Here is a 15,358-nt window from a genome sequence, read left to right on the forward strand (position 1 = left end):
TTTTTTTTGCCGTTTTTTTGCCGTTCCCCTCAGAGAGGCGCATCACCCCCGCTCCTCGAGGCCGAAGCTGTGCGACTCTCTGCCGGCCTTTGGGCGCTCCCGCAACACTCCTCCGCCTCCGCGAGCGGCGCTCGCTCCCGAAGGGCTGATCGGGCGCTGATTTCCCCTCGTCTCCGCTCCAAGGGCAAAAAGGGCCTGAGGGGCAGCTGAGGAGGGCGGGGCAAGGGCCGCCCCGCGCGGTGCTGCCCCGCTCCGCTCCGCCGCGCCGGCAGGGGGCGCCGCCGCCCCCTCCCCCCACCCCCCCCGGCGGGAGCCGCTCTGGCGCCGCTTCCGGGCGCGGCGCGGCGCGGGGCGGGGCGGGCTGCGCCATGGCGGCGCGCGTCAGGAGGGCCGTGTGTGTGAGGGCCGCGGCGCCGGCGCGGAGCGGGGGGGGGGGGGGAGACGGCGGGCCGGGCCGGAGGAGGAGGAGGAGGGGGGGGTCCTGGGGGAGCGGGGCGGCGATGAGGCAGCGGCTCGGTGTCTCCCCGCAGGTACCCGCTGTTCCAGCCCGGCGGCCCCCAGCTGCGCCTGTTCCGGCCCGACTTCTTCATGGCGGCGGTGCGGCCCGGCGTGCCGCAGCCGGCGGACACGGCGCAGTTCCGCGTCTCCATGGAGTGAGTGCGGCCGGCCCGCGCCGGGTGCCGAGGGCGGGCGTGCCGGGCTTGTTTTTTAACCGCTCCTTGGTCCCTGCCGCTGCCTGCCCCCCCCCCCCAGGGGCTGGGGGGGGGGAGCCGTGGGGAAGGCCACCCGGGGAAGTGGGGCCGTGTCCGGGCGTTCGCCCCGCGGGGGCCTGCAGCGAGTAGGAGCTACTCGTCCGGAAAGTCGGCAGGCTGCCTGAGCCGGGCGGGCACGCAGCTCCCGCAGCTTCTGCCAGCGCGGGGGCCCTCGCTGCTGAGGTTGCAGAAAGTAAAGCCCTTAGCGCTCTTACGCCTTCTAGACTATAACCTCTGGCAGCACGCGATCTGTGTTTTTATATTTTTGTGCAGTAAAGCTGCCTTGGTCAAAAGGAGAAGACACATTTATTCCAGCCCACCAACTAGACTATAAATACTCTGGCTCTGCTTAGATTTTAGTTAAATACTTAATGTTTTTCTTTCTCTCCTTTCCCCCAAATGTTTTCCCTTTGCCTAGAATGACAAAAGTGGATATCAAGAATTACCTTGAAAAAATATACAATGTGCCAGTAGTGGCAGTGAGGACCAGGATACAGCATGGTAAGTGCAGTTGAGTAATCTGGAGGGATGGCTACAGCTTCCCTGCATGTCCTGAAGAGACTTTTGCTATCAAAAGCTGCATTAGATTTCATTGTACTTTGGTTCCAGGTACTTACCTGGTGACATTTACCAACTCAGTGATTTATTTGTTCTGTAAAGCAAATATACGCTGCTGCATATTTGAATGATCTGATTAGATTATAACATAAGTTCAGTTTTATAAAGAAAAACCTGAGTTTGAAAAGCCTTAAAACCTTGATTTTTATCTAGTTTCTGCAGTATGCTTTTGTAGTTGGGACCATTTCTCTCTGAAGACCAATGGGTATCTCACTTCAACAGGAACTGTCTTCAAGTGTTTTAATAAAATTAATAATTAAATTTATTTAAAAAAAGAAAGCCTATGACTGTCATCTGAGATTACCCAGGAAGCACCTCGAGGATGTGTTATGGTTTAACAAAAAGCAAAGTTTGTAGAGAGAAGTAAAATGTTCTATTAGACCAGTAGATAAAATTGGAAAAACATCTTAAATTTTCAGTTTTTCAACACTTGTAGTTATTGCTCGGCTGCTACAGACCTGCCACTTCCACTCATCCCTCCCCACACCACCGCCCCATAATAACCCAAGCATCCCCCCTACCATTTGTTTTAAGTTATTCTGAACCCCAGGTGGAGCAGGCAGACCACTCTAACTGAACAGAATAAAAATTATATATATGTTCATCTCCACATATTAATTCTTCCTGAGTTTGGATGCAGTGCAAAGTTGGAAAGATATTTTTTATGTCATTTCCTTTTTGATCACTGGGCACCGTTAATCAAATGAAACGTGATTTTTTGTTTAGAACATCTTCGATGGCTGGATTTTTCTTTTTTGTGCGCTGGTTCTAGCAAAGGAACTGGTTGATGCATTTAAAAATGGTAGCAGTAGGGATGGATTTAAAAAAAGGATCGAGGAAAAAGCTGGAATAGAGGAAAATAGGAATGAAAGAAAAATTAAAGCTTTAAGAGATGGTTTTAAAACTCAGAACATGTAAAAGAAAGAAAAGAAAACGAAAGTATCTGCAATATGCTTATGTGAAAAAATAAAATTAAATGAAGCCTTAATATCAAGCACTTGTAGTTCTAAACAGCACTGGAAAATATTTGTGCTTGTCCTTTTAGCCATTTTGTCCGCCACTGCTATTAGAAGTGGCGGTGGAATATATATACACAGGATAAAAGGAGAAAGGGGTGAGAAAGCATAATAATTTGAGAGCTTTAATGTCTGTCTAACATGCAGGGAATAAATTGAACTTAGGGTTCGGCAGTGACCAGCATACGTGCTGAAAGTCAAAATGCTTTGGTTTTTTTGGATGTAGAGTGTAATTTCCTGACAGACAAACAGTAAAACAGTAGATCATGCTCTAGAACATTAGCTGGGCAGTAAGAGGTGACGTGTTTGTAGCTGTTTAGCGGGCATTTCCTCCTTATGTCCCCAAAGCAGTTGATATAGGGAGGACAGTTTATTACTTCTGCCCCCCCTACTTGGGAGACCTGCCTCCTTGCTCCGTTGCAAGCTTCCTATGTGACTGGGTAGCCACAGCTGCTCTCAGCAGCCTGAGTGTGGTGATGCCCCAGTTCGCCACCTGTAAGTGAGGAGAGTAGTATTTACCAATTTCAGTATGTTTTAGTAGTTGCGATACTACTGCAAGGGGTTTCTGTGTTAGTACTGAAGAAAGAATATTCCTCTTAATGGTAAATCAAAACTAATGAAGACCCCCCGTCAGCTTGGTTGTGCTTTGGGGAACTTGGAAGTTCTGAAAAGTAATGGTGGGACTCTCTCCGTTTGTGCAGGTGCACACAACAGGAGGAACCACAAGAATCAGAGGGTGAAGAAGCCGGATTACAAGGTCGCCTATGTACAGCTGGTGAGTTAACATGGGTGCTTGCTGGAGTAGAGGAAGGGACTGTTAATCTGCCAAGCTAGAAGTAATGTTCAGTGAACTGTCCAGTTGGCTGCATATTTCTGCCAATCCTCTAATAAAGGCATCATCGTTAAAACCTGCCAGACTGTAAAAAGAGATTTACTGATTTAAATGACTTAGTATAAAAAGCAAATTCAAATAAATCTTTAGTTTTCAAGTCCCATTTTGTTTGAGGCCTATATGTAAGTTATGGTCTGATGTCATATGGTGCTGCTTTGCCAGTAAGTTTCAGGCTGACCCTGTACTCAGTGTGCTGGAAGGTTCACCACTTGTGTGGTTGATTGCTGAAATGTCCAGTAAGTGAAAGAATATAGTGTAAGGGTGGAGAACTTTTTATTAAAGCTCTTTGGATCTTGGAGAGGACTAAGGCATATTCCTTGGAGAGCTTTAAGTCATGTCTAGCAAGTGTGCTTTGTGGCTAAGCTGGGTTCTAAAATGTGTGTTGGTTGCCCAGTGGAAAAGAAGCTTAATGTTCTTACAACTTTCTTTCATAACAGGAGCATATTACAGTTTAGACTTCTTTTGGGCTTACCTATCCCCACATAAAAAAGAAACCCAACCAACCAAAAAAAACCCCCTTCATATACAGAAATTGCATTAAAGGAGTGCTATTTATGTTACAAAATTGTAAATTTAAAATTGCTGTTGGCAATGCAACGTCAGTGTTACTCCATACAAGGAATCTGTGTGGGGAGAAACATTGCATGGTCTTGCAGTTTAAAGACTACATAAGAATTCATATGCACTTGGGATCAAATTAAAGATGTACAGACAATTGGAAATCTGGCATTTCCTATTTTTGCAGAGTTTAAATGAGCTTGGAAGTTTTTCTCTTAGCCCCTTTTGAGGAGGGGATGGAAAGAAAAGTGGGGACAGCGTATTTCACTAGACAGCCTTTATCTTTGAAGGAACAGTGTAAAATACCCTGTTAATAGAAAGTAACATTTATATTTAGATCAGGCCTAACCTTGGTTTACTATGCTGAAGTTAAAGCTAACCTCCTCTCCACGAAGATTTTGCCTTACAATGGCTATATTGATGGAAAAACACACACCTCTTCAAGGAAGACAGGGTCTGTGCTCTGGGCAGGGGGGAACTTCTCCCCTGATGGAGGGAAGGCTGTTGTCTGGGTGTAGGTTTTTGTCTGTGAGACATCAGGTAAAAATAATTGATTGAGAACACAGCTGAGGAAATGAATGCAAGGAATAGTTTTATATCTGCTAGCCATAAGTTGCCTTCTCTGAGTGTTGTTGGTTAGTAGGTAATTGCAGGCACTTTCCATTGTCATGGCCTCTTGCTGGTGACATTTTTATTCTTAGAGACTCCTTTCCCAGGATTGAAGCAGACATGCATCTTTACTGAGCCTTGGTCAGTTTTCAAATTTTATTTTGCTGTATTTAATGTTGTCTGCTGCACTGAGAAGGAGGTAATCTGCAATCCACAGACAAATGCAGGGGGAAGGAGCCGGAAGCAAAATGATGCTGTTTCATGGAGCAAGTCACACATTTAAGGCAGCATTTTTGCACATTCACTCCAGATCAAACATCTGAACCTGCAACAGTTACCACCACCTTGTGGATAGCTTTGCAGTGTCCCTGGAGTGGAGGATTACCTAAACTAGCTTGGTACTGAAAGCAGTCAGACAGCAGTAGCTCTTTTAATTCCTCCAGCCTCTCATTTTGTCTGCTTGGGCAAATTAGCCTGCACAGAGCCTTGTGATACTGTGACTGAGGACTTCTCCTGCTACGTAAGACAGCATGTCACCCTGTACAGCACAGTCATGTCCCATGGTGCCATCCTTTAGACAAGTTTTTTAAGAATGTCATGCTTTCCAGCTGTCCCGTGGATGGGGGCCAGGCCTGCCTTTTGGTGTTTGCTGTACAGCGTCTAATGTAAGGGAATCCTCACCAGTTTCTGGACTCTGTTGGGTGAAGCTGGATCTGTGCATCCTCGCTTCACTTCATTCCTGGTCTCTTTGTTCTTTTTGTTGTTGCTGTTATCTGTTAACTCCTTTAACATTTAGACCTTTCTATTTTTTTTTCTTTTGTTTTTTGCCTTTCATCACTAGTTCTGGTGTCTCAGACACTGAGCTCCCAGTTATGTGTTCATATCAACTTTAAACAGTGGGTGAGGCCAGAAACCCAGTGTCAGTTCTGAAACTGAAGGTTTTGCCTTCAGTCTCATTCATGGTTTGATTCTGGCCAACACAGGCCCTGTGCAGTCCATTGTTAATATCTGCCTAATTTAGGGAAGTCTTTGGTAACCACTGTAAAATCCTATTTTCATGAGAATTATTTAGCATCTGCCGTGAGTCAGAGTGGTTGGGCTTTCCCACCATTTTTACCAGCTGTGTTTTCTCTCATTAATCCAGTTTCAAGTTAAAAATGCTTATGACTGGAAAAATAAGTTCTTGTTTATGGAAGCTCTTGGGTTGATCTTCCTGTTGCCCACTAGGTGGAAGTATTGCTCTTCCTAGTGTGACTTGCTAGCTGCTCTGTTGTGGTTTACCTGAATGAAGTTGAGTATATTCTCATGACTAGTTACGCTTGCCTGCTTCATAAAACATCATCTTATGTGTCCCCACGCAACATATATGTCTATTAACTTACTGCAAGTGTCTTAAAGGTGAAAGATGTATGAAGTCATAGTTGGTATACCCTTAAGAATCAGATTAGTCCCCAGCTGTTCCACATGTAAGAATTGTTGTCCTTTCTTTTCCAAATACTATTTCTTGGAGATTCAGAGCTGTTTACTTTATTCTCAGGCTGTAACTGGACAAATAAATGATCAGTCCAAGCATAATATTTTCACATTAAAAAAATACCTCAAATCATAGAAGGCTGTGGATCAACAATATCTTGCCATTCCAGAGCCTGCCTACCTTTTTTTCCCTTTTTGGAATGTGGTGAGAAAGGTTTAAGTTATAGACTCATGGCCATTGCTTTCAAACGCTTCTTTTTTACACTGTTTTGTTTTCTTAATTAAAATCAAAGCGGTGTATCTTTGCCAAGTAGCTTAAATGAATATCATACAGCAACCTTTCTCTTTACTCTGATAAAGTTATGATTATCCTACTGTTATATTAAAAAAAAAAAAAAATCCAGTGGGAAACTTTACAGTTGCATCAACATCAGGGAAATTAAAAAAAAACAACAACATACCCTCCTCCTCCTTCAGTGTTCTCACTGGTTTAGCTCAACAGGTGTTAGCACCCGTGGGAGCCCAAGTGTAGACAAGCCTCTGGAATCCAGACCTATTTTTAATTAAACCTGTTTTGAGAAATCTAATGGAGATGGCTGTAAAAAGCAGTCTGACCTTGTCAACATTAGGACTAACACCTATTTAGCCACATGAATGATGGCACAAGTGGGAGCATTTTTGCAAATGCTTTCTCCTCAAACCCTGGCTAGTGTCCTGTACATTCATTGTAATTAACCCATTTGCACATTAGATGTGACAGCAATTTTCATCTTGCATCTAATGAATTCAGAGGAAAATTGGATTCTCTGTATGCTGTGGCATTACCATGTGGATTTTAAAGTTGCTTTCTATGCTGTTTTGCCATACTTGTTATTTTACCATCAGATATTACCACAGAGATGGTCGGAGAATTGTTCAAATGCATTGGATTATTAAACTTAGCTGCATTTGCTGCTACTGCTGGACCAAATCCCACACTGTTGGGAGTCCAACATTTTTTGGTTAACGACACTATAAACATCACTTTTCTCCTAATTCTGAAGGACAGTAGTAAGTGCTTCAATTATCTAAATAATCAGAAGACCTCACAGTTGTTTACATGACCAGTGTTTGCTGCGTCATTCCTACACAATAATATCTGTGCTGACCTTCCATTCCTAAACTTTCCAAGGGATGCAAAGGTCAGAAGAGTATAAGTGCGTTTGTGCTGGATAATCCTTCTTGCAATTTTCTGACATGAGGCTTAGCAGTGGAAAGGTTAACACTTGACTTCATAGGCCTAATTATGGTCACTTAACCTCCCATTAAAATGAATGAAGGCAATTTGTACCACTTGATGTGGTAACTCCTTCTGTAGACTCTGAGAAAAAGGTGTGTCTCCACCCTAAATAACCAAAAAGACTTGAAATGTAAGCTGAAAATATTTGCTTGGTGCTTAGGTCACTTTCCATGTTGAAGAATGTTAGTATTTAAGAAATGAATCTTCATGAGACCTAGTGTATAAATCAATTTTACCTTTGGATAATGCTGAAACACGGATTAGATGTGGGCAGGAGTAGAAGTGGTGCCCTTTTCTACAGTCTAAACACTGAACCACGCATCTCGCTTGTATATAACCTTAGAATTTGCAGCAAAAAGAGAAGTCTCTGGGAAGACCCTAATTCCAGGATAGCAGTGCATAAAATCATCACATTGCCTTTATTTTTATGCCAACAGTAAAATACCCTTTGTAACAACTTCTTCATAGTTTGCTTTTTTCCTTTTTATTTATTTATTCTTTAAAGCATTATGAGGGCTGTTTATATACAAGAGGACTTGGTGGTAGAGCTTGTCCTGAAAAACTCCAAAATTTGTCAGTGTACCACCTCACGTGGGTGGAAAAGTTCTTTTGCTAACAGTGCAGAATCCAGTTCCAAGGTAGATTAAATTATACAAGCAGAATGATTTCTTTAGCAATTTATTTGCCTTTTCTAGAGGGTTTTCTTTTGGCAGAGCTGTGTCAGGTAGGAGGGTATTCTTGTCTTCTCCCCCTGCCTCTGTGCTCCTAACTAAGGTAATTGGGCTGCCGAAAGTTCTAAAAGAAGGTCAAACCTTAGCCTTTTTAGAGCCCATTTCAGTTTATTATCTTCAAAATTTAAAGGGAAGACCTTGGTTAAATGGCTTGCAAAAGGTAACACGGGGAACAATGTCAGGATTAGGAATAAGCCACATTTTTGCTTTCTGATTGAATATGCTAGCAGTTCATGTTCTAGCAGTCTAGAAACTAGATAAAACCCTCATTCTGTTGAACTTGTTAGAAATTTAGTTGTTCACTTTATCCCAATTAGGATTTCATTCTAAGGATGCATTTTTCGAATAGCTGTCTAATGGATACTTTATAGAATGGAAGACTTTTACAAAGGAAAAAAGTATAATATTTTGAACAGCACTACATGACGGAGCGATGATCCATCCATCCCTTTGGTAGACATTTTTTTGAGAAGGTGACATGTGAGCTAGAACTTTGGTAGCCTCTGGCATCATATTGAAGATGCACTGAACGTAAATATGCCTGGATGGACTCAGCCCTTTATGTAAGTTGATGCTCTTGGTATTTTTGAAATTTTGAAATACCCAAGATACAGGCTTCTTTTGAAAACTAGCTACTGAGCATGCACAACAGCTATTTTTCATACAGTTTTCATCACTCTAGAGTTTTACAGTGTAGTATTACTGCATAGTATTGTTACTTAAGATTTATCAACCTTCAGTTCTCAGGGTGTAATGTCTTGGCTGTTTCAAATAGTGTCTGGCTGCCAGCCAAAATCAGAATTTCTTCACAAAACAAGATCTGGAAAGAGCCAACGTGTCTGTGCTGATTTTTATTTATTAAAAGACTCCAGATACAAATTGACATTTTCAGCTCAATATTTGACTTTCACCAGCCTTGAAATGGGAACTGCGAGCATTTTGATAAACAGCTGAAAGGTTCGTCTGGTTTCACTACGGCCTCTGTGCATATCTTTTTTTCTTTCTTTTTTTTTTTCTTTTAATAAAAACTGTTTTGCAATTCTCAGTGAATTACCATGGATGTTCTTCGTATGCTTTAGGGACCGCTTTCCTTCAATCTACAATATGGGAAGTGCGTCGGTGCTGGAAACATACCCGAGTGGAAGTGCTGCATAAGAACAGCTACTTACTACACTGTTACCAATATAAATAGTTCTCAAACTTTCAGCGTAGGTGGTGTGCCTACCATGTTAGCCTGAAGTGTCTTCTGATTTCTTAGCTAAAATGGCTTCCTTTCCAGAGTGGATGAGTCCTTAGAATTGGCCTTGCCTGTGCTGTAGGTACCATTGGGCTGAGTGACCTGCTTGCAGTGCAGTTAAAATAGTAATTTCTTGTAATGTAAACAAATTATTTTCCAAATGCTTTTGTATGCTAAAGTCTTGGGCAGCCCTTGGCCTCAAGGCCAAGGTGCTTATTCCTACTGCTGGAAGTTTCAGTAGGCTACAGCTTTGGGACTGTTCAAGGACATTAAGACCTGGTTCTGTGCCTCAAAATGCAACTATGCTTTAATTGTCACAGGACAGCTGTGGTAAGCATACCTGTTGGTAATTTAAAAGTACAAAAGAATTTAAACCCCAGAGAGTACACTGTGGAAAGGAAAAACCATGATTTGTTCCAGTTGAGCTTATCCAGGCTAGAATCTAGGAAAGAGCAATGTACACAGCAGCTCCCTTGTTGTTTTTATAGTATGGTCAGGCTCTTAGGAAACCCCCAAGAAGTATGCGCTACAAAAACAACTGGAGCATTGCTGTGTATGAGTTGATATTTCCTAGATTCTAGTCTGGATAAGCTCAACTGGGATAAATCATGTTTTTTCTTTCCAAAGTATATGCTTGAGATTTGGATACTTTCACACCTGTAAATTGCCATGTTGGACATATATGGCTGAATGAATCACAACACACGTTCAGCTGGATCAAGGATATGGTGACAGTTTATTCAGATTTAATTATGTCACATTTCTGGTTCCAAAATATACTGTAGATAGCCATGTTGTGGAAGACTCATTTGATCTCCTTTGTGCAACCATTTCATAACTAGGCCTCTGGTTTGGTTATATTTACAGCACAAGTATAAAGAATGGGTGATTTGCAAAAACTGTTTCCGTCTGAGGCAAATAAATGCTTTTGTTGAGATTTCTCTGTGCAGTATTCTGCTGAAAAAGTTCATGTATGCTAAGGTTTGTAAGTGTTTTGGAGAATAATTATTAAGTGGTCCCTAACAGTTAAGTGTTTTATTATGCAAAGTTGCATACTGAATGGAAAGAAATGGAAGGGCTGATGCTGTTGAGTTTAATGAAGTTGTGCTTAGTGCAAACACCACTTAAAAAGAAAGTAGATAATGTTAATGGGATAGAACATTTCCACAGAATAATGGTTTCCTGCTGTTAGATAAAAACCAGAGACCAAGCAAATGTTTATTTTCCAAGTGGGAGACATAGATCTGATGATGATGTTGTACTAAAATGACTTGTCTGTTAGGCAGAATGACTGATGCAGATGTAATCACTTTAATCTCATCACTGATGTATTAGACAGATTGTTCCCACTGTAATTGTTTTACACTCTAGTTTTTATTCCTGTTGATAACAGACCTCTGATATCCGTTATTCTGTATTCCCACATTATCCCCTATAATGACAGCTGCTAGGACTGAACTATAGTCTCTCTTTTACTTAGATGAGATCTAAACAACTGTAACCACTACCCATATTCTAAGTATTAACATAATCAGTGCCTCCCTGCCCCCGCCACCATGCATTTCCCTGATGGTGTTACTTTAACAGAATCACTTATTTCACTGGTCTTGCTTTTACTGTATGACTCAGTACAACATCTTGGGGCTGGTTCAAAGTTGAATATCGTAAGAAGTGTCCATCTCCTGATCATTCACATTCATTCTTTAAAGAACGATGCCAGTGTCTTAATTCGCACACAGAAGGGAAGAGGCTTAAAGTTAGGATATTGGGGGGGAGGGCTCTATGTGTGTCTTGGAGGTGGGGCGGGAGGGGGGAGAGGTCTCGAGAGGTGAGAAGTACGTAACATTTTGCACCAGCTGAAACTTCAGGGTGGTCTTTCGTTGTAGTTTTAGGTGTATGCATCATAGCTACTGCAGAAAGGCTGGAATGTGTGTTTGACCATTTGTTTTCTCTTTAGGGCCAAGGACAAACTTTTCAGTTTCCCAACCTATTTCCAGAAAAAGAACAAACCCCAGAAGCTCGCTCTTTTGATGACTTCAAGAATAAATATCTCGAGGAAGAGGCGCAGAGGCAGAGAGGTGACCCCAGACGAGGCGGAGTCCCTGATTGGTTTGGACTTTGATGCAACAAGTCAGCTGCCTTTTTTAGGCTCAGAGGGATTTTAATCAGCAGAACTTGCACTCTTCTCTTCTTGTAATGACCAAGGGTTTATTTTTGAGCAGCCCTTGTTAGCGTGTCTTTTTACCTGGCTATTTGTGCACGACTACAACAAAATGGCCCAAAAGAAATAAAAAGGTAAAATAAATCCGACTGCATCAGATCTTTCCTGTGAACTTGTGGACTGTTTCTGAAATGTGGAATTGCTTGTTGTTGTTTCTGACTGTGTCATTTTGCTTATCCTCTTCCTGCTTCTTTAGGTAATTTGAGTAAAGTAGGAGACGTTATAGTTACCAGGATAAGTGTGGTTTGTGTTGAACAGAACATATAAAAGGCAAGGTAGGACAACCAGAGGTGGACAAGAAGTTGCAGAAAAGTAGACTGTAGGCTCAGAACATAGGTGTACGTATTGTCAGGTATGATGTCCTACTATTTTGTGAATTGCCTTACTTCCAAAGTGACCCCCTTTCCTTAGGGATGTATGTTTGATCTGATTTCACTCCTTTGTTGATGGTTGTGTGGCATCTTGGAGAGGGGGCCTGTTGGATAGCCTTGCAGCCATGCATGTGTGCATTTGATTCAGAAAAGCTTCAAAGAATGGACAAATGTGGTGCACTGTCTCTGCTTGCTGTTGTGCAATGCAGGTGGCTGGCCTGCCCTAGGAACATTTACTGGCATAGCTGTGATAGTATTCCCCCCCCCCCCAACCCGCAGCTACCTTGCAGAGCTGGCAAGAGTCCTGTGTAGACACAGTTGTATTGGCATAAAAATGCTTCTGCCAGTGTAGACTGTTTTGGGCTCAGGACTAGTGAAAAGACTCTTTTTACTTTTTCTGGTGTAACTCCCTCCACTTTTAGGTTGCTGATGTCGCTGCAGTGGTAGAACTGTTCTAGGCCTTCAGGGCTGCTGTATTCAGGTTTTTCATTTGCCTAGCTCTGCTGCTGTTTCTCCTCATTTTGATGAGGATTATTTCTCTTTCCCTTTGTCAAGTAATATGCTCTGCTGGTGTGTCAGAAACAGTGGAAAAAGTGAGGGCTAGGAAGGACTTTACCACAGATAAAGAGAAGGATGTATTTCTGCAGGCCATTAGCTATGATGCCAACACATGCAGGGTTAAATGTATAGCTAAAGTTTCCCTGCCTTTTGAGTTCTGCCACTTAGCAATTGGCAGGGTAGTGAATGAACCCTTGCCTTGAACACTTCTACCCGGGTGCTCTCCTTTATTGTTCTGTGTCTGAACTTCTTGTTTGGACAGCTAGCAAGATGTTTACAAGGAAACAGCTGTTCCCCAGAGAAGCAATCTAAGGAGGATTTTAGGCACCCTCTTCTGTTCATCAGTTGCTTGTTTCCTCCTGCTACTTCCCTTCTTCAGTCCATCTTCTTCTGTGGTTTGTTGCTTACAAGTCCAGTGACTCTCTCACCCCACTCTTTGTCCAACTTCCAAGAGGGATCATGCAGATGATCTGCGTAAGTCAGCTGGTGCTTAAACAGAGAGATGCCCTCAGAGATGAGGGAGACAAGGCAGGATTTGCTAGTCCCATGCTGCTGACAGAGCTGCAATAGTAGATGTGGAAAAATACTGAGTTCACTGAAAACAGTTTTTATGTTTGGCATGTCTGCAAAGCTAACACTTCCGGAGTTTTGTAGTGACACGTGAAACTTAAGGTTAAACCAAGAACTGGCCTGCAGTTTTAAAGTAGGAAGACCGAATTTGTCTAGATAAAAGGGTTTCCTCTCTGATATATGCAGCTCTCTTTTAAGGAGACTGTCTCTCAAGCTGCCAGCTAAATGTGGACTTGATCCATATTGGGGCTGGGTATGGAGTTGATCCATACTGGGACTGGGACTTTGCTCCTACAATATAATGTTATGGAGTTTGCTATTTTTTCTTCACTTTCCTTTGTGGTGGCCTCCAATATAGGTAACTCCATCTTCTCCATGGTGAAGATAAATGAAAAGAATTCATCTAGTGCTGCCATATATCTTCCTAACTGGTTGGTCAGCCTTAAGCAAGCAAGCAGACAGGTATGTGATAGTTCTGGATAAGTGAGGCTGTATTCTGTGTGTTAGGTGTAACAGAAAGGGATATATTAACCATCAGCCTCTCTGCCTTCCCTGTTATGGTCCTCAGGAGAGGTTGGAGTCACCAGCTCCTGTACTGGCATTGAGGACCCATGCTGAGAGGAGTTTATTTGCAGTCCCAAGTATGTTCTAGGCTGAGTGAGTATCAAAAGCCCAGGGCAGGTCTACCATGTTTTGCTACTCTGTGATTTCTCCATGGATGATTAATTTCTAGCTCATGTTCAAGGCAGGTTTCTGTCTGGAATGGCACAAAAGGGAAGAAATAGAGATGAGTATACCCGTATCTATACGAAGCTGCAGCGACCAAATTCTGGCAGATACTCAAGCTCCTTAAGAGAACTTACATTACCAGATGCTTCTCAAATAGTATTCCTGTGAAATTAAGGTAAGATTAAAAAAAGAAAATTCAGAGCCCCTCACCCACCATTATTTTGCTTTAATGCCCCTGATTGCCGTGGAAATGGGATAAAAAAAGATGTCAAGTCCTTCCCAGTCCACTGCTGGCCAGCATTTCTGAGGAAGTGCCAATGGCTTTGGATGCTTAGTATGATACAGTACTTCACAAATCCCATCCCCCAAACTGCACAGGTAGGCTAGAAAATAATGGAGATAATACTTGAATATGAAGGCAAAATTTGTATCACATACCAGAGAAGTACAGCAAATGAGTGATGAAGCTAGGACAAGCACTCAGAATTACATAGTTCTGTACACGAAATTGTGCTCATTCCAGCACATCCTGGAGTTTTTGTGTGATGCAAAGGATCAGTAGGACCTGTGAGGTTGCATCTAGTCCTGCTATCAGAGAGGTGTCGAGCTGTCCTTGGCTGTATCAGCAGCCTTACCTGTGGGCCAAGAATTTGGATGTATGCGTGAATAACTTCTCCAAGGAGCAAAGTAATGACTTGGTTGAAGAGGCTGATGTTCTTTCTGTGTGCTGGACACAGCAGGAAGAAACCATGTCCCGTGCTTGGCATGCACAGCTCTGCAGCTGCTGGCTTCCCTGACATGCAGTGGAGACGTGGAACACAGTTTCGTTCTCCTCTGAATGTGTACAGCCTCCCAAAGAGAGTAATGTGCTGGAACAGTCAGCGGATGCGCAATTGATTGCGTAGGCCACTCTGGTGGAGGCGCGCATTCAGCTACGATGGGCAGCGTCTCAGCAATACCAGTACACTTCAGAGGGAACCTGTGATTGCTTTTTTGTTTGCTTTTATTTACTGTTTTTTAAAACAAACCAAACTGAATTGCAAAGAGAGTCAAGTGGCTCTGTAAAGTGGCTCTCCTAACATTGCAACTTCGAAATGGGTTTTGTGCTGTAGCTTCTGCTTGGAAGCTAATGGTAGGCTTGTTATTGGTTGAAGTGGATCACACAAGAATGTGTGGGAGTGTGCAGGTGACAAATTTACTGTGTCTTGTAACCACTTATCACCTGAGCTATGCTACATGACCTCAAAGGATGAAAATGATTGTCTTCACGGTTACTTTGAAGTAGGAAGGCATATAGTGCAGCTCAGCTGACAAGTGGTTAGTCACAAAGCTGCAGTAGCTTCATCTTCTCTGTATAAGCCCCCCCTATGTCAAAGATGTTAAGTATTTCCTGCAGATCAATGTCTATCTTTATTGTCCTGTGCATCATTCCCTCTTTGTTATACTACTTGGTGATCAAGAGAAGAGAAAAGGCTAAATGGACTAAAAGATGGGAAAGAAGTAAATAGTCCCTTGCGCTACTTTGATGAATCCCAAAGGAGGCATATTCTAATCCAATTAGCAAATATCCTTGCTCTCTACACAGGAAAGTCAAGTCACACAGAGGGTAAATGGCTCACTTCCATGACTGAATGTGTCTGAGAATGGGTAATCCAGAGCTTCCGATGCTTTCCCCCCTACTGGGACTCCTGAATTACGCATCTTGTGACAGAAAGAGGCATTCAATGGTCTGATCCATTGCTGA

General features: G+C 42.8%; 1 protein-coding gene and 1 long non-coding RNA gene across 2 annotated transcripts in view; both read left to right on the forward strand.

Moving 5' to 3' along the window:
- Nucleotides 1-311: 311 nt before the first annotated feature.
- MRPL23 (mitochondrial ribosomal protein L23) lies at nucleotides 312-11,485 on the forward strand. Its single transcript, XM_067295503.1, has 5 exons — nucleotides 312-394; nucleotides 531-653; nucleotides 1,171-1,253; nucleotides 3,088-3,161; nucleotides 11,123-11,485. The coding sequence occupies exons 1-5, from the start codon at nucleotides 369-371 to the stop codon at nucleotides 11,285-11,287; spliced, it is 471 nt and encodes a 156-aa protein (XP_067151604.1). The 5' UTR covers nucleotides 312-368; the 3' UTR covers nucleotides 11,288-11,485.
- Nucleotides 11,486-13,636: 2,151 nt separating this feature from the next.
- The window catches only part of LOC136991976 (uncharacterized), a 212,653-nt gene continuing 210,931 nt past the window's right edge, over nucleotides 13,637-15,358 (forward strand). Inside the window, exon 1 of the long non-coding RNA XR_010884001.1 lies at nucleotides 13,637-13,789. This is a non-coding gene — a long non-coding RNA (uncharacterized lncRNA). The remainder of the gene's footprint in view (nucleotides 13,790-15,358) is intronic.

This window comes from Apteryx mantelli, chromosome 4, assembly GCF_036417845.1.
Source record: "Apteryx mantelli isolate bAptMan1 chromosome 4, bAptMan1.hap1, whole genome shotgun sequence".
In the NCBI taxonomy this organism is placed as follows: Eukaryota; Metazoa; Chordata; class Aves; order Apterygiformes; family Apterygidae; genus Apteryx; species Apteryx mantelli.